General features: G+C 43.3%; 1 protein-coding gene across 5 annotated transcripts in view; it reads left to right on the top strand.

Annotated features, from left to right (window-relative positions):
* The window catches only part of ATP9B (ATPase phospholipid transporting 9B (putative)), a 248,846-nt gene that overhangs the window by 108,232 nt on the left and 119,585 nt on the right, over nt 1-21,029 (top strand). For all 5 annotated transcript variants that reach the window (XM_032422694.1, XM_032422696.1, XM_032422693.1 and 2 more), the window contains 2 exons: nt 9,019-9,094; nt 14,866-14,942. In XM_032422694.1, the coding sequence (XP_032278585.1) occupies nt 9,019-9,094; nt 14,866-14,942 (153 nt within the window). The remainder of the gene's footprint in view (nt 1-9,018; nt 9,095-14,865; nt 14,943-21,029) is intronic.

Below are 21,029 nucleotides of genomic sequence, written 5' to 3'. Positions count from 1 at the left end.
TAAAGTGGGTTGATTTCCACGAAGGAGCACCCACCTGTGTTTTGAACACTGAATGGCGGTCAGATGACGAAGCCTGTCTCGTCTGTCGAGTGGTAGCTTTCTCTTTAGGGCACTGACGGCATTGCGCGGGCAGACGGGTGTGGTCCGAGGAGTTAACTGCTGACCGTCCGGTGCTTGGAACGCCGGAGGCTGAGCAGCGGCTGGTCCTGCTGTCCCGTGTCCACGAGGCAGCCGTGCGCCAGGCCCTTCCCTTGAATTCAATTTAAATGACAGCTTTTCACCTGATCAGTATTTGCAATACTAGGGGAAATATTTTGGAAACTTGTCAGGATTGGTTTAGATGTTGTGCCTCACAAATAAATCAGAGAACCAAATATCTAGCAAGTGTCTTCCAAGTAATTAGCAAAACGGCCAGAATTTATATCATTGAAAATGATTTCATGAGGGTCGCCTGGGCGGCTCAGTCGGTTAAGGGGCTCGGCCTTCGGCTCAGGTCATGGTCCCGGAGTCCCAGGATCGAGTCCCATGTCAGGCTCCCTGCTCAGCGGGGAGCCTGCTTCTCCCTCCGACCCTCCCCCTGCTTGTGCTCTCTGTCTCTCTCTCTTTCAAAGAAATAAAATCTTAAAAAAAAAAAAAAAAATGGTTTGATGAGTGAACGGAAAGAAAACACCAGTAGCACAAACCTCTGTTTCTTACACGCATGTTTGAAAATTTCAGTTTCTTTCCTCCTTCCCAAGTTACTTTTATTTCTCTGATCTTAAAATACAGTTCTCCGTGGAGGGGGCGTTAGAGAAGAGAGACTCGTGCCACTCAGGACAGTGGCACATTCAGGCAATATGCCAGCACACTTGAAATCTTCCCTGGGTTACTTCCAGGGGCAGGGCTCTGGGCTTTTGTAATTCTCTATTCTAGAAACACTCCATAATCAAAACTGCAAGAATGCTGTATAGACCATGTCTTCAGATCAAGGCGAAAAGTTCCCAGATTTGAAATATTTTTGTGTTTAAACATACACATTAAAATGTAAAGATAAAACCAGAGTGTGCGTTGTTGTTACTGTGATAATGACGTGTGGCCATGCTTGAGATCTGTACACAGTAGTTCTTAACATACAGCTTATCTGTGAACTTTTTTTAAATGAAAAATATCTAGTATAATAATAATTTTAAAGAAAAATACAAATGTTGCCTTTATAGAGATAGATACAGATATGTATTAGTTTTAAAATGTTCACAGATACACTTTTTTTCTCCCGTGAATAAAGGTACATTTGAAAAACATAACCCTTCTCCTTAGCAAAAGGCGAGGAGAGGATATTCTACGATAGCCACTAAGTAGAGGTTGATGTGGTTAATTTATAATTTATCTGTGATAATATTTTATACTTTTCCAGGAGGGCTGTGGTTGTTATTAAGTTACATATTGGAAGATAAAATTTTAGTTTGCTGCCTGAAAGAAATGGAACATATAGTGGTTTAATGCAAATTTGAAATTATTTTATTTATATTAAAGTTAAATATCTTAAAAATGAATTGATTAAAGGCATTCTTTCCACTTATAATTTCATTTTTTTAAGTATTCCCATATGTTTTGTAATTTTTTTCACTTTGTTATGGTAAAATACACATAAAATTTACCATCTTAAACATTTTTAAGTGTATAGTGCAGAGGCAGTAAATACGTTCATTATGTTGTGCAGGAATCACCACCATTCACCTCATAAAACTGAAACTCTGTCCCGATTAAACACTCAACTCCCCCTACCTGCCCCCTGCAGCCCTTGGCACGCACCATTCTCCTTTCTGTCTCTGAGATGTTTTTGGCTGAGTACCTCATGTAACTAGAATCCTGCAGTGTTTGTCTTACTGGGACTGGCTTGTTTTACTCGGCACCAGGTCCTCAAGGATCATTTGTGTTGTAGCAGGTGCAGTAGACTCAGTAATATTCCATTAGGTGGATAGGCCACATTCTGCCTATCCATCCATCCATCCATCCATCCATCCATGGACATTGGGTTCTTCCATGTGGTAGCTATCGGCGATAATTCTGCTACGAACATGGAGGTACAAACATCTCTTCGAGACCCTCCTTTCCATTTTGGGGGGGGTCCATACCCACAAGTGGAATTTCTGGATCAGATCGTAATTCCGTTTTCAATTTTTTGGGGACCCGCCATACCGTTTCCCACAGCAGCTGCGCCATTTTACATTCCCACCAACAGCGCACAGGGGTCCCATTTCTCCACATCCTCTGTTTTCTCCTCTTCTGAGCATTGCCATCCTCATGAGTGTGTGGTGTAAAGTGGGACCTCATTGTGGTTTTGATTTGCTGGTTGTGTGGTTTTGATTAGTGATCTTGAGCATCTTTTCATGTCTTTTTTGTCCATTTATATATCTTTGGAGAAATGTCTATTCCAGTCTTTTTCCCATTTTTGAATTTTTTTTTTGGTGGTGGTGATGAGTTTCAGGAGTTCTCTTTATATTTTGGATGTTAATCCCTTGTCAGATCTATGATTTGCAGATATTCTCTCCCATTCTGTGGGTTGTCTTTTTACTCTGGATAGTGTCTTTTGATGCACACAATTAAAAAATTTCATGAAGTTCGATTTGTCTGTTTTTTCTCTTCCTGCCTCTGCCTTTGGTGTCATATCCAAGAAATCACTGCCAAATTCAGTGTCATGAAGCTTTTGTCCGATGTTTTCTTCCAAGGGTTTTGTTGTTAAGACTTACATTTAGGTCTTTGATTCATTTTGAGTTATTTTTATATGTGGTATTAGGGAAGGGTAACTTTCTTTTTCTTTCATAATTGCTGTAGCTAGAACTTCCAGTACTATGTTCTAAGCTGAATAGACATAGTGAAAATGGGCATCCTGACCAAAAAAAAAAAAAAAAAAGGTTTCAGTCTTTCACCATCTGGTATGATGCTCGCCATGGGCTTTTCATGTATGGCTTGTGTTATGTTGATGTAGATCCCCCTCCCTTTTTCTAAGATTTTATTTAAATTATTTGACAGAGCAAGCATAAGCAGGGGGAGGGGCAGAGGGAGCAGCAGGCTCCCCGCCGAACAGGGAGCCCAGTGTGGGACTCGATCCCAGGACCCTGAGATCATGACCTGAGCCGAAGGCAGGCTTAACCAACTGAGCCACCCAGACCCCCCTGTAGTTCCCTTCTTTTCCTAGTTTCATTGAATGCTTTTGCTTTTTTTTCCCTTAATCACAAAAGCATATTGAATATTTGCTTTTTCTGTATCAGTTGAGATAATCATGTGGATTTTTTTCTTCATTCTGTTAATGTAATGTATTACATTGATTGGCTTACATGTTGAACCAACCTTGCATTCTGCTTGGTCATAGTGTATAATCCTTTTAATATTTTGCTAAATTCTGTTTGCTAGTATTACAAGATTTTTGCATCAGTGATCATAAAGAATGTTGATCTTTATTTTTCTTGTCATGTCTGTGTCTGGCTTTGGTATCAAGGTTGTGCTGGGTTTATAGAGTCAGTTAGGAGATGTCCCTTCTCTAATTTTTTGGAAGCTTGAGAAGGATTGACGTGAGTCTTTCTTTACATTTTTGGTAGATTTCACCAGTGAAGTCATTGGACCCAGGGCTTTTCTCTGTCGGATTTTTTATTATTGATTCAGTCTCTTAACTAGATATAGGTCTATTCAGATTTTCTATTTCCTCATGATTACTCTTAGTAGGTTTTGTGTTTCTAAAAATTCATCCATTCATCCAATTTCTTGCCACATGGGTACTAATGTATTCTCTTTTAATCCTTTTTATTTCCATTGAAGTGTAATATTTTCCCACTTTGGTTTCTGAATTTAGTAATTTGAGTCTTCTTTTTTGTTTTTTTCTTAGTCCAACTAGCTAAAGGTTTGCCAGTTTTGTTGATGTTTTCAAAGAACGAACTTTTGCTTTCATTCACTTTTAAAATTGTCTTTCTGTTCTTTATTTCATTTATCTTTGCTCTAATCTTTATTTTTTCCTTCCTTCAGCTGGCTTTAGGTTTAGTTTATTCTTCTTTTTCTAGTTCCATAGTTGTAAAGTTAGGTCATCGATTTGAGATCTTTCCTCTTTTTTAATATAAGCATTTATAGCCTTAAATTTCCCCCTTAGCACCACTTATGTTGCACCTCACAAGTTTTTTTATCATTTGTCTCTAAGTATCTTTTAATTTCCTTTGTGATTTCTTTGTAATCCATTGGTTGTTTAAAAGTGTTGTTGAATTTCCACAGTTCTGTGAATTTTCTGTTACTGATTTCTATCTTTATCTCATTGTGGTTGGAGTAGATACTTTGTATGATGATCTGTTGGGGCTTAATTTGTAACATAAGGTCTGTCCTGGGAAATGTCCCATGTGCACTTGGGAAGAATGTGTATGCTGTTTTGGGGTGGAATGTTCTACATGTCTGTTAGATCTAGTTGGCTTATTTTGCCAAGTTTTCTCTTTACTTACTTCTGTCTGGTTGTTCTAGCCATAATTGTGAGTGGAATATTAAGGTCTCTATTACTGTTGAGCTATTTCTCCCTTAAATTCTATCAGTTTTTGCTTCGTCTATTTTTACAGATTTTCATTAGATGCACAGTTGTTTATAATCATATCTTCCTGCCTTATTGAACATTTAATTAACATATAATGTCTCTTATAACCTTTTTTGGTTTAACATTTAATTTGTCTGATATTAGTATAGCCTCAGCTGCTCACTTCTGCTTACCCTTCCCATGGAATATCTCTTCCTGTGCTTTCACTTGCAACCTCTTGGTGTCTTTGGATCTAAAGTGAGTCTGAGCATGTAGACAGTTACAGTTGGATCATGTACTTTTATCCATTGTGCCAGTCTCTGTCTTCTGATTGTTGAGTTAATCCATTGATATTTGAAGTAATTACTGAAAAGAAGGGACTTAACTTCTGTCATTGTTCAATTTTTTGTGTGCCTTATATATATATATATATATATATATATATATATATTTTTTTTTTTTTTTTTTTTTTTTTTTTTGTCCCTCATTTCCTACATTACTGTCTTCTATTGTGTTTAGTTGGTTTTTGTAGGGAAATGTTTAAATTTCTCATTTCCTTTTGTGCATATTCTATAGCAGTTTTCTTTGTGGTTACCATGGGAATTACATTTAACATTCTAAAGATATAACACTCTAATTTGAATTTATACCAACTTAAGTTGAATAACATACAAAGGCTATGCTCCTTTATAGCTCTATCCCCACCCCTTTTGTTTGCTGATGTCACACAATTACATCTTTATACGTTCTGTGCCTAAAAATGTAAACGAATACTTATTTTAAATGCACCAGCCTCTTAATGTAGAAAACAAGATTTGGAGTTACAAACCAAAATTACAACAATACTAGGTTTTGTGTATTAGTCTCTTAAGTCATGTAGAGAACAAAAAGTGCAGTTACAAACCATTGTTACAATAATATTTGCTTTTATAATTGCCTTAGCAATTATAAAATTATACTCACCGTTATACTCAATTATACTCAATTATACTCAATTATACTCACCGTTCTTGAGATCTTTATTTCCCCAGGTAGTTTTGAGTTACTGTATCCTCTTCTTTCACCTGCAGGACTCCCTTGAACAGTTCTTGCAGAAAAGGTCTGGTGGACACATACTCTCTAAGCTTTTGTTTGTCTGGGACTGTCTTGATTTTACCCATATTTTTGAAGGACAGTTTTGCTGGATATGGGATTCTTGGCTGACATGGGTGTTTGTTTGTTTGTTTTTGAGCACTTTGAATATATCAGCACATTGCCTTCTAGTCTCCAGTATTTCTAATGAAAAATCTGCATATAACCTTATTGGGGATCCCTTGTATGTGATGGTTTGCTTCTTTCGTACTGCTTTTAAGATTCTCTTTTTGTCTTTGTCTTTTATTTTTTTTTTAAAGATTTATTTATTTAATTTTTAAAAATTTTATTTTATTATGTTATGTTAGTCACCATACAATACATCATTAGTTTTTGAAGTAGTGATCCACGATTTCATTGTTTTCATATAACGCCCAGTGCTCCATGCAGTACGTGCCCTCCTTAATACCCATCACCGGGCTCACCCATCCCGCCACTCCCCTCCCCTCTAAAACCCTCAGTTTGTTTCTCAGAGTCCATAATCTCTCATGGTTCGTCTCCCCCTCCAATTCCCCCCGCCCTTTATTTTTCCCTTCCTTCTCCTAATGTCCTCCATGCTATTCCTTATATTCCACAAATGGGTGAAACCATATGATAATTGACTTTCTCTACTTGACGTATTTCACTTAGCATAATCTCCTCCAGTCCCATCCATGTTGATGTAAAAGCTGGGTATTCATCCTTTCTGATGGCTGAGTAATATTCCATTGTATATATGGACCACGTCTTCTTTATCCATTCATCTGTTGATGGGCATCTCGGCTCTTTCCACAGTTTGGCTATTGCAGACATTGCTGCTGTGAACATTGGGGTGCATATGGCCCTTCTTTTCACTACATCTGTGTCTTTGGGGTAAATACCCAGTAGTGCAATTGCTGGGTCATAGGGTAGCTAATGTGAAACAGGAATCCATCAAAATCCTAGAGGAGAACATAGGCAGTATCCTCTTTGCCATTGGCCACACAACTTCTTTCAAGATACATCTCCAAAAGCTAGTGAAACAGAAGCAAAAATGAACTATTGGGACTTCATCAAGATAAAAAGCTTCTGCACAGCAAAGGAAACAGTCAACAAAACAAAGAGGCAGCCCACAGAATGGGAGAAGATATTTGCAAATGACACTACAGATAAAAGCCTGATATCCAAGATCTATAAAGAACTTCTCAAACTCGACACCCAAAAAACAAATAAGTCAAAAAAATGGGCAATAGACATGAACAGACACTTCTCTGAAGAAGACATACAAATGGCTAACAGACACATGAAAAAATGTTCATCATCATTAGCCATCAGGGAAATTTAAATCAAATCCACATTAAGATACCACCTTACACCAGTTAGAATGGCAAAAATTGACAAGGCAAGAAACAACAAAATGTTGGAGAGGTTGTGGAGAAAGGGGGAACCCTCTTACACTGTTGGTGGGAATGCAAGTTGGTACAGCCACTTTGGAAAACAGTGTGGAGGTTCCTCAAAAAATTAAAAACAGAGCTACCCTATTTATTTATTTTCGAGAAAGAGATAGAGAACATGTGATGGGGAGGGACAGAGGGAGAACGAGAGAATCTCAAGCAGACTCCATGCCGATCGTGGAGTCCAGTGTGGGGGTCAGTCTCACAACCCTGAGGTCATGACCTAAGCCGAAACAAAAGTCAGACGCCTAATGACTGAACCACCTTGGGAGCCCTTGTCTTTGTTATATATTATAATGTATCTCTATGTGGGTCTCTTTGAGTTCATCTTCCTTGGATTTGCTTGAGCTTCTTCACTGTTTACATGCATGTCTTTCATCAGATTTGGGGTGTTTTCATCCATTACTTCTTCACATATTCTCTCTGCCCTTTTCACTCTGTCTTCCACTTCTGGGACTCCCACAATACATACATTGGTTTGTACCTTGGTGTCCTGCACTCCCTCAGACCCTTTTAATTTTCCTTCACCTGTTTTCATTCTGTTTCCCAGACTTGGTCATTTCCATTGTTCTGTGTTCAGGTTTGCTGATTCTTCTGCGTGGTTAGATCTGCCTTGAATCTCTTTAGGGAAATTTTCATTTCAGTCATCGTACTTTTCAGCTCTTGACTTTCTTCTGGTTTCTGTTTAGGTTTTCTGTCTATTCATATTTACGTTTCGTTCACACATTGTTTTCTTGGCATTCTTCACATCTTCATTTCTTTAAACATCCTTAATAACTTCCTTTTAAAGTCTTTGTCTAGTATATCTAACATCAGGTCTTTTTCAGGGGTTGTTTCTGTGATTTACAATTTTCCTTTAAATGGGCCATATTGGGCGCCTGGGTGGCCCAGTTGGTTAAGCGTCTGCCTTCGGCTCAGGTCATGATCCCAGAGTCCCTGGATCGAGTCCTGCATCGGGCTCCCTGCTCAGCAGGGAGTCTGCTTCTCCCTCTGACCCTCTCTCCTCTCATGCTGTCTCTCACTCTCTCTCTCAAATAAATAAATAAAATCTTTAAAATAAATAAATGGGCCATACTTTTTTTTTTTTTTAAATGCCTTGTTATTGTTGAACACTTTTTTTTTTAAGTATAATGATGTAACTCTAGAAGTCCATTCTCACCCTTCTTCCGGGCTTGCTGGGGTTTTAGGCATTATATTTATTTATTGATTTACTTATTTTTTATTACTATAGACTGTCTCTGTGCTGGGTTATCAGTCTGAGATGTACATTTAATGTCTTTTCAGGTCTTTTCTGAGCTTTTTCTTGGGCACCCACAGTCACTTTGTGTTTTTTTCCATATATGCAGTTGTTTTAGAATGTTCTAGTGTTTCATGTCTGGCTCCCAGAAGGGGGACAAGGGGGCCCTCGCCCTTCCAATGCCCTTGGAGTCACTGGAGCTAGAGTGCCGACAGCAACGGCCGCCAGGCTCTGTGTCTGCACCTGTGTGATCAGAAGCAGCCGGCGGTGGTCAGAGCTTATTAGACTCCTGCTCTTTGGAGGACGGGGTGCTTCTTGCCCACCTGGTGTCTGCAGGCTGCCCCAGAAACATGTGCACGGCTGCCTGCCGCACGGCTGGGTAGCTGCTCTATGCTGGGAGCTAGAAGAGACCGAAACTGACTACTTCTCCTGGACAGCTGCAAGCCTTCAGCCGACTCTGCAGTCCCCAGATAGTCCCATCAGACAGATTCTGCCGTGTGGTCATTGCCCGGTGGGGAGAGATTCCTGGTGCTCCCTGCTCTGCCCTCTTCCCAGGAGCCTCTGTCTAAATTCCCTAGTTTTTCACTTTGTTCTGCATTGCCATTTCACTGCTCATTCACTGAATCCAGCTTGTACACTTGTTTTTATCACTGCAGATATCTGAAGTAAAAAAAAGTTGCTAACTTGCCATTTTTCCCCTTCTCTGTGAACAGGAAGACTGCGACCCACCCATTCATGAGAGTCTCAGCATAGAAAATACGCTGTGGGCGAGCACCATTGTTGCATCAGGTACGAAACAAGTTCTCTTGTTAGCGTCAGCTCTCACATTTGGTGGTGCTTTGTGTACTGGAGCGACTCTGTGCGGTATCTCTGAAAATCCCGCCTTGTACCACCCAGGGACCTTACTGATCATACCCTGTAGTTGGCGGGTGTGGGGCAGGACCTGAGGGGCTGAGTCCCGGGCAAGCGCTGGCTGTGGGCTGTGCGCTGCAAGGAGCAAGGCCTCCATGGAGCAGGGCAGGGGCATTTCGCGGGTTCTGATACCTCTTCTCAGCAAACTTGTCAGTGTCCCTTACTGGGAGGTGGCCTAGCGCAACTGTGGAAGGAAGTGGTGGTACTTGGGGGGATCTTCCCACTCCTCAGTCACCCAGTAGAATCTGGAAGAGATCACTGTGGTGGGTTTGTCTGTCAGGGAGAAAAGTATTAGATGAGAGAGGGGGCCTGGGGAGGTATTTCATGTTGGGCCTTTGGGGACCAGAGTAAAGCGTCTTAATTTTCTTCTGAGTGAAATTGGAGGATGTTGGAGTATTTCTAGTGGCTGAACAGGGAGGTCACGTAAATATACATTTGGGGAAGTAAATTTCTCTGGGAGGTATTGAAATCTAAATGACGGTCAGCTTTTCAGAAAGTAGTTGACTTGCTAATGGTAACCAGGAGTGAATCTGAGCAGCAGGGAGCATGAAGGATGGTGGTGGGGGTAGGAAGGCTAGGGGATGTTCAGAGTAGGGCTGTGTGGCCCAGCGCCCACAGAGCCTGGTTGCTCTTTGGTGGTTTTCTAAGAATCCCTCTGCAGAGACCAGGTGCTGTTGAATGCACTGTCCTTGGGAGCTCATGGGCAAGGACGACTTTAATAAAGTGAGGCGGGTACTTTACGCTCTGCTGAGTACCACAGGGAAGTATAGGGTGCCCCCAAAACAAAGAAGCCAAAATCCTTACCTGATCAGAGTTTGAGGGAGGAGCAAACAGGTGCATGAGGTAAAGGGGTGGAAAGGAGTGGGGAGGATTCATGAGCACACCAGCAGCTGTGTGAGGGCCTCTTGAGCTGTAGGCTGAAGAGGATGGCGCTGGGGCCTGGTGCCCGGTGCTCGGGGAAAGGCAGGGCAGTTCTGTGCATGTGCCACGGGGGCCTGTGTGCACAGCAGCGTGTAAACCACGCTCCTGTAGGGGTCCATGTGTGCACCTTTTAGGGAATAGAGGAGGAGAGGACTTAGTTTTATACTAATGTTTTCTATGTTTAATAAAAAGCTTGATGGCAAATAGGACAATTTTAATAGAAATTGAGGTCTTTCATGATTTTTGTACTGATGATTTTTTCAATTTCTCAAACTAAGGAGAAAGAGAAGTAAGGATAGCACACCAAGGGGGGGGGGGGGGGGGGCAGGCCAGGTCTCAGGCTGTGTAGACCCCAGGAAGGGGAGACTGGCTGTGCCCGTGGGGTCACTGGAGAGGGCACTGTGGCCAGGAGAAGTCTGAGTCTTGTGCTCATGCATCCTCCACGCTGCCGATCTTTGCTGACCTTGCTGACAGCCGCGCCCTGGCTCAGCATGGTGCTGCGTAGCCTCACGGCACCGGCCCGCGTTGTTCGCACGGTCACGCAGCCAGGCTGTCCCAGGGTCGGGATTTGAATCCATCCTCAACGGCTGTCACCCTTCAGCCTTTAGCGTTTAATAGTTGATAGGAAAATATTTAAAACATACCACATATAAGCTGATACTTGGTCACAGATTTCACATTTTCCATGTCTAGAGCTGTATTCTGTTTTGTTTCCATCATATGGAAGATGCTTTTTAAAAAAAAATACGTTTGATCTTTTGTTCCCTGTGTATTAGAATGTTGCTACTGATCCTAGTGCTATCGATCTGTGGCCTTTCTCCTCACAGAGGCAGAAGCCCCCGAGCGGAAGGCCTCTGTGATGCCCCCGATCACTCCCCATACATACTTTTCCTCTCCGGTCCTCTACTCTCCAGGTGACCTTGGCACGTGGTAGCTCCTAGTTGCATACGTGGGCAGAACAGACACAAATCTAGGTGTCATATATGCTTGCCACATTGATGACTATTTCTCATTTCTCTGATGAGTCGAATTCAGTTCACCCGGGCTTTTTATCTTCCAAGAAAGTATTTATATGCTCAAAAATCATCCGTTCAAAAAAACTTAAGGAAGACACCTCTAATTTTAGTTTGTGTTTGGACATTTTAAAAATGCAAGCTCTTTTCATTAATTTTAAATATTTTAACACATACTTTATTTAAAAACCTGAATAATGTGAGCAATTACTAGACTCTATATATTCTCAAACTGCGGTATCCTGAGCAATGTTTGAAAGACCTTGGGTTTCCAGGACTAATTTAAGGGCTCATATCTTCTTTATGCTTGATTATAAGTTGAGAAAGAAAGAACAGAATTTTTTTAAATCTTATTTTTTAAATATGTGTCCACTGAATTCAGGTTGCCTTCTAGGTGAAGTGAACTTGGGCCTACCTCCCTCATCCTGGGGTTCTGAGTGCATGGGAATGAGGGCTCACGTTAACGCCACAGAGGATCCGAGGGCCAAGGGTCCCTGAAAAGGGACAAACACAACTGCCTGTGGTGCCCTCCATCTTCTTCCCCTTGTCGGTCAGTGAACGTCATTCCCAGAGCAGAGTCAGTGTCCCAGAGAGCTGCCACGTTGCAGCTGATAAGTGGACAAGAGAGTGTTCTGATCTTAAACTGCCAAGAGCCTGGAAGCAGAGATGTGCCCCAGAGCAGGGCTGCTGGGCGTGTGTGCCCACGGCGGTGACCCCCCCCAGAGCAGGGCTGCTGGGCGTGTGTGCCCACGGCGGTGACCCCCCCCCAGAGCAGGGCTGCTGGGCGTGTGTGCCGACGGTGGTCCAGGGTGACCCCTCCCTCTAGAGGGGGGCCTGTGCGTAGACAGGGGTCCAGGGCTGGTACTGATTGTGTTAAATACAGAAAATGAGAGTAAATACTTGGACACTTTTATAGCAGTTTGATGATTTATGTTGAAAAAATTGGGACGTATATATTCTTTTTGGTTTTTGTGTGGTTTCATTTCTCTTGGTAATTTTTGGCATGTACTTTATGAGACTAGTCCTTGTGCCAGATCAGAAACTTAAAACCCCACTGTCCCTTTAGTGGGCATGGTGTGTGAGGCTCCAGCGGCAGAGCGGTTGCCCGATGGGCCTTGGGAAAGCAGGAGAAGCTGCCCCACTGCAGTCCCCTGAGGGACGCGACCCGCGAGCTGTGGTGCAGGAGGGCAGTGGGGGCCGCGGAGGACACAGCGGCGCTGCACCCTGCTGCTGCTTGCACCTCGGGTCTCAGGGCTGGGCAGTCCTGGCCGCTGGGAAGTGGGTGCAGCCGCCCTGCCGTCCCTGGACGCATGGCACACTCGCTGGGCGGGACCCACACCTGGTGCAGGTCGCAGTGCCCGCCTGTGCCCTGGCTCGGTCTCTCCGTGTTGCTTTCCTGAGGCAAATCCGTAGTCTTTGCTGGCCGTCTTTGCGCTCCCCATCTGTTGCAGGCACACGAAAACTCTGCAGTGGGTGGGCCGCCCATGCTCGGGGTTTTGTTGAGACTGGCACGAGGAAAGCAGTTCTGCACGGGAGCCAGCAGGTGCCTAAGTGACAGGAAATACTTCGGTTGGTTGAGCGTTCTCGAGGTCTGTCCGTGTGTCTCTCTGTCTCTGACACGTTCTCTCTGTCAGACTTTCTGATGAATGTGCTCTGTTGTGTTCCCTCTCAGGTCTTGTTTCCAAAATGAACAGGGTAACCCCTTTGCCGTATGTATATATATGATATGTGTATATATAGGTAGATTTGTCATACATACAGGGTTTGGTCAGCGTTTCAGCCTGTACTAGTCCGTAAGGAGGTGCCCTTTGTCAAAAAGAATGGAGAATACTGCAAATACTCCATACTGACTTCACTAATTTTAGTAGTTAGAAAGCATGACAGACTCGGAAAAAAATGCATTATTCTAATTCCTTTTTAGTGAGAATGGGATGAGCTAATACATAGGAGAGCCTTCACCAGACTTCAGTAGATTATACAAGGAAAACCACGGGAGGAATTCTGTTAAATACTCTTTACGTACAGTATATTTAACCTGCAATACTGATTATATATGCTATCTATGTGTATCTGAATGCATTACGTTTTCTTAGTCTTGTCGTTTCTCAGATTGCATTTTGGATACTTGTAACTGCAATACCAGCCTAGAATCAACATTACTAATAGTTTGTCCAGATTTTAGGACAGTGTTTTCTAGCCTGATTAAATTTTAAGTCTTTTCTGAGACTCTTTGTTCTGCTAATATTAAAAATAATTTTGCAGTTTGTCTTCTGTTTTTGTACTTTTTTAACATTAGTGAGCTTATTTCACATGAGACACTCCTGTATTTTGTTTAAGTTTAATTGGCAAAATAGGAAGAAACTACTGACGCAGTCAGATTGAATGTACTGTTTGACTGACACAAGAGCTGTGTGTGTTTGGGGTGGGGTCCTCTATGGCACCGGGTCATTACGTAGTCCGTGCTTTCCTGAGCACTAAGTGCAGACCTGCCCTCTGCAGCTCTGCTGGGCACTGCCCTACCAAGGTCGCATCTGTGCAGTTTGGGCTGCCCTCTGTGCTGGAGGGGCTGCTCTGCTTTCAGGGGGCTCAGGAAATTCAACCGCACAGCTCTGCAAGCGGCTCACAATTAAAACGGGGGGAAGAAAGGAAGTGCTTATTTTGAAAGAAACGTGTGTAACCTCTGCAGATGTGACTGCTGAGCAGCCCTCTAGCACCTCCCTGTCTTCCTGAACATTCCATGGAGGAAACCGTCCATTATCTAATGCGTATGATTTGCAGCTATCTGTTCATATAAATCCAAGAGATCGCTAGGATCACATTTATTCCATGGGTCCTGACTTACGACGCACTAAATTTCACACATTACATTAATGTGACATCAAAGAGTTTTTGTATAATTATTATAGTGAATTCTGCAGTGGTGTTGGTCTCAGTATTTATGGACGTGATTTTCTTTCTTTAATCATTTCTCATCCTCAGAATTTACAAAAACTGGGAATATAAATTATGCGTAGCTGCAGTTAAGAAACAGACTTCTGTGGTTTTTAATTTAACATTACAGAGGTGAGTGCCTCTGAGCCTTTGTAATCCAAGGGTTGTTCTAGGGGTATTTTAGTATTCTTTTGCCTTAAGTTTGATAGACATACACACTTAGAAAACCAAACTTTTAGGAGACATGAGTAAAAAAGGCTAATAACATCTAAGTCCAACATCGAATGTTACTCATGTAATTGTCTCTTACTGTTTTAATTGTGTATGTGCTCAGATGTAAGCAGAGCCTCTTACGCCCAGTAGTACCCGAGTGTCTCGCTCAGGGCAAGTGGTTCAGCTGGTGCGGTCGTGGTGGGAAGGTCCCATGATGCATCTGACCACTTGAGAACACAGCCCCTCTTCACTTAGCTGTGGTGTTTGCACACGTGAACCGACGAGCGATGTCACCCTTTCTCTTGACAGTGAAAAGACTATCAGTACATTTTCTAATGTTGTATGGAGGTAAATTTGTATAGCTTAAGAAATAAGTTGAGTTCCTCAAAGTTTATTTTGAAAGTTGAGATTAGACTTTCTTGACCTAGGCAATCAAATGTGCTGTTAGATAAATTTATATAAAATTAAGTAGTGAATAATATTTTCCATCAAGACAATTGATTAGAAAGTGTTCTCTCTGTGCTTACCCTTTGAGGCATCTCTGTAAGGACCACTTTCGTGTTTTTGCAGGTACTGTAATAGGTGTTGTCATTTATACTGGAAAAGAGACTCGAAGTGTAATGAACACATCCAATCCAAAAAATAAGGTAGGCTAGATTAAGGAGCAGCTGCTTTAATGACTTGATTTTCCCTTTCAGTAAGAAAGTACATGCAGTCCTGAAGAGCTTGTTCATTTTAGCTTAATATAAATAACCTAAAAACAGACTTTCAAAAATGTTGGTGTTTTCGGATGTGAATTCTCTGTATTTATGTAACAGCATGCTCATACTGAAGAACTTCCAAAAGTATCTTTTCTTGGTTAATCAAAGTTTGTGTCTCTTAAGTTTTCTTTGTTGGATATACAATTTGCCCATAAATTGATGGTTAGTTGTGGTCTCTTCTTTTCAGTTTATTTTACAGTTTGCATTCTTTTTTTTATGTTGATGGCTCATTTTTAAAATAGAATCTACATTAATATGTTATAGTATTTGATAGTGCGACATTGTTGAACTCATTTAAGTTACTTTCATTTCAAATAAGCATGTTGAAAAGAGGTTTTAGTTTTAAAGACTGCTTGATTATATTCCTAACTTGATCATATTTCTGTTGTACTCCTGAAATTGTTGTTTAGGTAGGCACCGTGTGTATGCGAGTTACATAGGGACAAAAAAAGTTAGTTTGAATTCTTGCTTGCTATTATTTGGTTAATACATTTTGTATGGTCAAGTCACAGAATGTGCTGATGTCCACTTTATGAGAAGCTCTTTTTAACTGTGCATTTTACTCCTTTTTACTTGAAATATAATCTGAGGTGTATCTGAGTAGAACAAAAAAAGCACTCTCGTGGATTCATACCTTGCTTTGTGAGTAATTAATAGAAAAGGTTGTCTTCTGTAGGAAGTTTTATTGCAAAGCAATAGAAATGAAATAATTCTTTGAAAAGATATTTTTAAGGACAAGATATATTCCATTTTTTCAGCTAAATATTATTTTAAAAAATAATTAACCCTTCCAACATTAGGAAAGCGTCCCTTACCCTTTGAATGTCCGTGCCCATTTGCAGTGCTTCCGAGTGGTTCTGACACGTTTGCTGGCTGGCGAGTGTCCCTGCCCCCGCCAGGCCACACGGGTCATCCCAGGGAGCTCGATGAAGTAGTGTTCATTAGGACTCCAAATGTCTATGTGTGACACATTTGTATTAGTTTAAATTCTGATTGTGATAACATGGAAAATTATCCCTGTTGATGTCTATTACAAACCTTGCGCTCATTTGAGGAAATTGAATATACCTCAAGTCATTATTTTTTCAGTAGAGGTAAATCTATTTAAAAATAAATTGTTAAACAAATTGACAGAATTACATGCATATTTGTGTATGTTTTCTGTGAAGTATAGCGATATTTTTTTTTCTTTAGTAAGCAAAACTAGAATGTTCTACCTATGCATATACGAGTTCTAGGGTATGTTTTGTTTCTTAATCATTTCTAATCATTTTACTTTTAGGATGACTTTGAGGGTCAATTTTATTTTAAATAGTAAGCTTTAAAATCTGAGAAGTTGTCCTGTCATGTAACACAACTCCTGTTTCCTCCCAGCTTACTCCTCGGGGTGGCTTCTTTTCTGTTCCCTCCCGTTGTCTGTCCGCACCTCACCACTCTGCAGACACCTTTGGTTTTGGCTCCATGCTCTTCCCCTTGGGCGTGGACACAGAGGCAGCTGGGTGACCTTTCCCAGGTGTGTACCGGAGGTGAAGAACTCTGGCCTGGGGCTTTGCTGCCCGGTCAGAGTCTGGGCGTTGCCACTAGCCAGCTCTGTGACCCTGGGCAAATGGCTGAGTTCTGTCTTACCGCCCAGTACGTGTTACCGTCCCTGTCCTCCTGTACAGTGACGTGCGCCTGTGAGTGAGTGCCCAGAAGTACTCAGGGTACACCTAGCTGTGGGGCACCCGCCCCACGCTGTCCCGCCGGGTGGCCTGGAGACCTGCTCCATGCCCATATCAGCAGTCCTCCTTCCGCTCCCCCTCCTCCTCTTCCTCTCTCCCTCCTTTAAAACAAAACAAAACTTCTAAATGTCCTTGGTGGTAACACAGCATACCTGTGACTGGAAGGGTATCTTTGACTTTTTGCAGAACTGGATTCAGAACCCTGCTGTGCCGCCCGTCAGCCTCCCAGGCGGAGCAGACGTGCTCCTCCATGGCTGGCACCTTCCTGGTGCTCCATCAGCCCCAGGCGGAAGTCTCTGTGTCTGTGATAGCTGAGGCCCAGGCAGAGCGCCGACACGTGGCATGTGCTGTTCGAAGCGCTTGGTACGTGACGTCGTGAACCTGCATGACCACCCTCGCAGGAAGTGGTGGCATCTGGTTTTGGAGCGGGGCCGTGGTGGTGCAGGAGGCCGCGGTGTCAGCGTGGTGCTTCTCCGTGGAAGCACTGCGGGTCAGAGGGCGCCAGCTTGAGGAGACGCTTGTGTAAATTAAGGAATGCTCCTAGGAGAAGAATAAAATCTCTACATTTGCATACGTTATTAAATATTTCTAAGTGTCAAATGCCAGATTTATAAGAAAAAAACTCAGGAAACATGTGCATGCTACAGGGGGCAAAAAGTGACAGATGTAATTTATCTAGGGGAAGTACTGATACGTGTTGAATGAAAAGATTATGTGATACTCAGATCCCTAAAGAGAGAAAGGAAGACATCATGTAAAGACGACCTCTCCGTGTTCTTGCAGTGGCTTACTAAACCAGCCAACATTTGGACTTCATGGAAGGCCACCCGAAACGCAAAGGAAACATCTCAGAGGGCAGTCAGACCATTTCCCTGAGCTTCTCTTCTTTAGGGGGAAGCGCACTGTTCCTCAGGCTCCGTTCTGCGTGTGTGTAGGGCGGTGACAGACACGGTGCTCCAGTGAGATTTCGCTGTGGTGCTCACGACAGCAGAGTAATTGGGGCTGGAAATACGTACTTATGAAAGAGTCCTGTCTCCGAGTCATGCTGTGCCATGCACGGCCTGGAAAACCGCAGTGGCTCACTACAGCAAAGACTGCTTTCCTCCTCAGTACAGGTCTGACACGTTGGCAGGTGCTCTGCTCCTCACGGTCCCTCGGGGAGCCCTCCAGGACCACTGGGTACGAAGACACAGACGGGGCGGGTTACATACCGAGTGGCTCAGCTCACCTTTCCTTGGCCAGAGCAAGGAATGGCCTCACAGAAGGTGAGTGGGCCATGGGGGTAAGGCCAACCCCCAGTGCAGAAGGAGGGAAAGGGGGGATATTTAATGACTTAAGACCACTGGCTACCCCAGCGTGGTCATAGATGAGAGCTCCCAGGCCTTTTATGTACAGTAAGAGCCAGAACGAGACAGGAACCTCGTCGAACCTCATAGTGCTGGCAGCGAAGGGCTGAAGCGGCGGAAGAGGGCCCAGGAAGGAAGGCTGAAGGAGGAAGGCACTTGTAGCGTTGGGTGGAGGTCCGCAGCCTGCTGGCGCTTTGGAGGTCGTTAGGGAGAAAAATGAAAAGACACGAGTGGATTTAGCAACAGGAGAATCATTGTCTTTGATTTGTTCCAGGGCAATCAGATGCAAAAGGAGATGGAAGGTCGGGGATGAGGGGAAGGACAGTGGGGCCGAGGGTTGGGAGGGAGCCCGAAGCATCAGGACAGCAGCAGGGATGAGGGCAGAGGGTTTTATTGATCTTGTTTGTTTCTGGTGAGAAAATTATAAAATTATTCATGCTTTCCATAAAAGAAGGAGAGGGCCCTAGTTTATAAAGGAGAAGCTGCAGTCTATGGAAGAATGAGTTCCACGGTCATCCCGCAGTCACTTCAGATCACCGGGGTCACCGGGGGAAGAGCTGCTGTGTGCAGTAGGGTGTGGCTCCATGGCTCTGGACACACGTGGACGGTCCTCAGTCCGTCAGCCGGTGTGTCCTCGCTCTCGCTCCGTAGTGCATTGATTCCCTGCCTTCCCGTAGCGTGTGGAGGAGGGACATGCTCACTGGTGAAACATCTGTGAGCTTCTGGGATGGAGGCTCTGCGGGAAGAGAGCAGTGCTGACTGGTGGGGGAGAACCAGTGGTAACAGTCATTCAGGTGGGGAGAGGGACGCACAGCACGGCCGGAGTGGGAGAGGATTCGCCGAACAATTCGGCCTCATCAGTTCTTGAGCGATGGAAGGACCCAACAGCTGTTGGGATTCTTAAGTTAGTAATGGAGCCAGTAAGGAGCATGTGGCTTTCTCAGGCCGATGTTCAAGAGCCTCAGAGCAGAAGCAGAGACATGGGCAGAGAAATGGCTGGTCCAGAGTGACAGGTGATGGGGCAGGCGAGTCGGGGAACTTCCACAGTCGCAGGTGCACACAGGTGGCGTTACTCGACATCACGGCCCGCTCGTAGGGCCCTGTCCCCCGTGGTGGAGCCGCTGGTGAGGGCTGTCGCACAGAGTCCTGTCTCTGCCTGGGAAAAGCACCAGCCGTCCCCACGGGTCAGGGGATGTGAGTGTGACTTCCCCGTGGAGGCTGGAGGTGCTCGTGCACCAGCATGTGCACCTTTCAGAATACCCTCCCAGAGCTGAGTAGAGGGATGTTCGCCATTTAACCAGTTCTGCTAGTTGCTTCATAAAACCTGTTCTTAAACTTGTCATTCTGCCCATCTCATTTCCCAAGCCTTAATTTGGGCATTTCTCCTTTTGTCTTCATTTTGTCTGTTTTGTTCTTCTCTAGCTGCTTATCAGAAAGAAAACATCCAACAGAAAAGTGAGGAGAAAAATATGATCACTTGCCTCATCTTCTGCTGTGGCCACGGATGCCTACCCTCTACCCCAGGCATGCATTTTAAAAAACAGAGATGAGGGCGGTTTCTCTAGCTGCTGCCTCAGCCGCCTGTCTCACTCTGCGGCACCTCTCTGTCCCCACGGCCTTGTCTCGTGGCCCAGCTGAGTGGCCCCGGGCTGGCGACATCAGCGTTACCTCTGCCTGCACGGAGACTGCCCCGGGGTGTCTCTCCTAGACCTCCTGAATTGGAAACTGGGGGTGCAGCCAACCCTGAGGGCTGGGACACACACTGATAACCGAGAGCCACCGCCTCCTTAGTGGCCAGGACAATGTGAGATGTAAAGAGAATTTGTGGGCAGGTTAACTAAGCTGCAACCAGATTCATCACTGACAGGTGTCCCATGTTAATTCACCCTTTCAGAGTGGTCCTTGGAATCTGAGTTGATCATTTTATAGAATCAGAATATACAGCTTTAAGCTTATTACAAGGGCTTATCAGAATACTCTTTAAAATGTAGCACGTTTTATCCAGTTGTGTCGATTAATACCAAATTCTATGATGTTGTTCGATGGAGGAGAGTTCTGAGATAGAGACCAGTTCTCGAGGCTCTTTTTCAGGACGAAAATGCGTGCCTCCAGGGTTCCAGCAGGCGCAAGGCAGGGACATGGGGTCTACCCAGTCTGAAATTGTTATCTTAAAACTTCGAACAAACCAAAAATTTTTATTACTAAGCAGTTACTTTTATAATAATATTTGGTGAAAGTTTAAATTATAAGGAATACAACTTGAGCAATGGACTGTTTTATAAAACCTAGCTTGAGATATATTTAATAAGATGATACTTGATTACATTTAAGAGGGAAAATTCTTACAGGAGGTTAAGAAAAATCAATTGTGACAGGCTGCCATTTTCATGCCATTCATAATAATAAGTTGCTCCGAGCAAGAGCGTCAGGGATGAAATGGTAATACAGATTGCTTCAGGCAGTTATTGTAATCCCTTGGGCATATTGATTTGTGTTTCTAATAAAAAGATGCTTTCAGATGTCTCACTGACAGACAGGTGATATGTGCCATTATGTGAATTAGAGCTACTTCTTGTTCTCTGAATTGTTGTAAAGGCATTTTCAGATAACAGAACAAAATAGAATCATCTGTGCTGTACTTTGTAGGTTGAAATATCAAGGCTGTGTTGGAGAATAGCTTTCTTATTTTAAAAAGGGCAGTTTATTAATATTTTAAAAGTTGTATTGACTTATATTAAGATGTTACCATAGAATAACTTCCTTCTCTATTTTCTTGTGGTTTCTTGTGTGCAATCATAGCACCCCTTAATTTTTCTAATAGTTGTCTTCTTGAGTAATAAAATATCTTTGGGTTTAAATACCTGTTTAGAAATGTGGTCGTGTGCCTCGTGCAAGTGTTGCGTGCT

This window comes from Phoca vitulina, unplaced genomic scaffold, assembly GCF_004348235.1.
Source record: "Phoca vitulina isolate PV1807 unplaced genomic scaffold, GSC_HSeal_1.0 scaffold27, whole genome shotgun sequence".
Classification (NCBI taxonomy): domain Eukaryota; kingdom Metazoa; phylum Chordata; class Mammalia; order Carnivora; family Phocidae; genus Phoca; species Phoca vitulina.
This window is presented reverse-complemented; position numbering and strand designations above follow the sequence as displayed.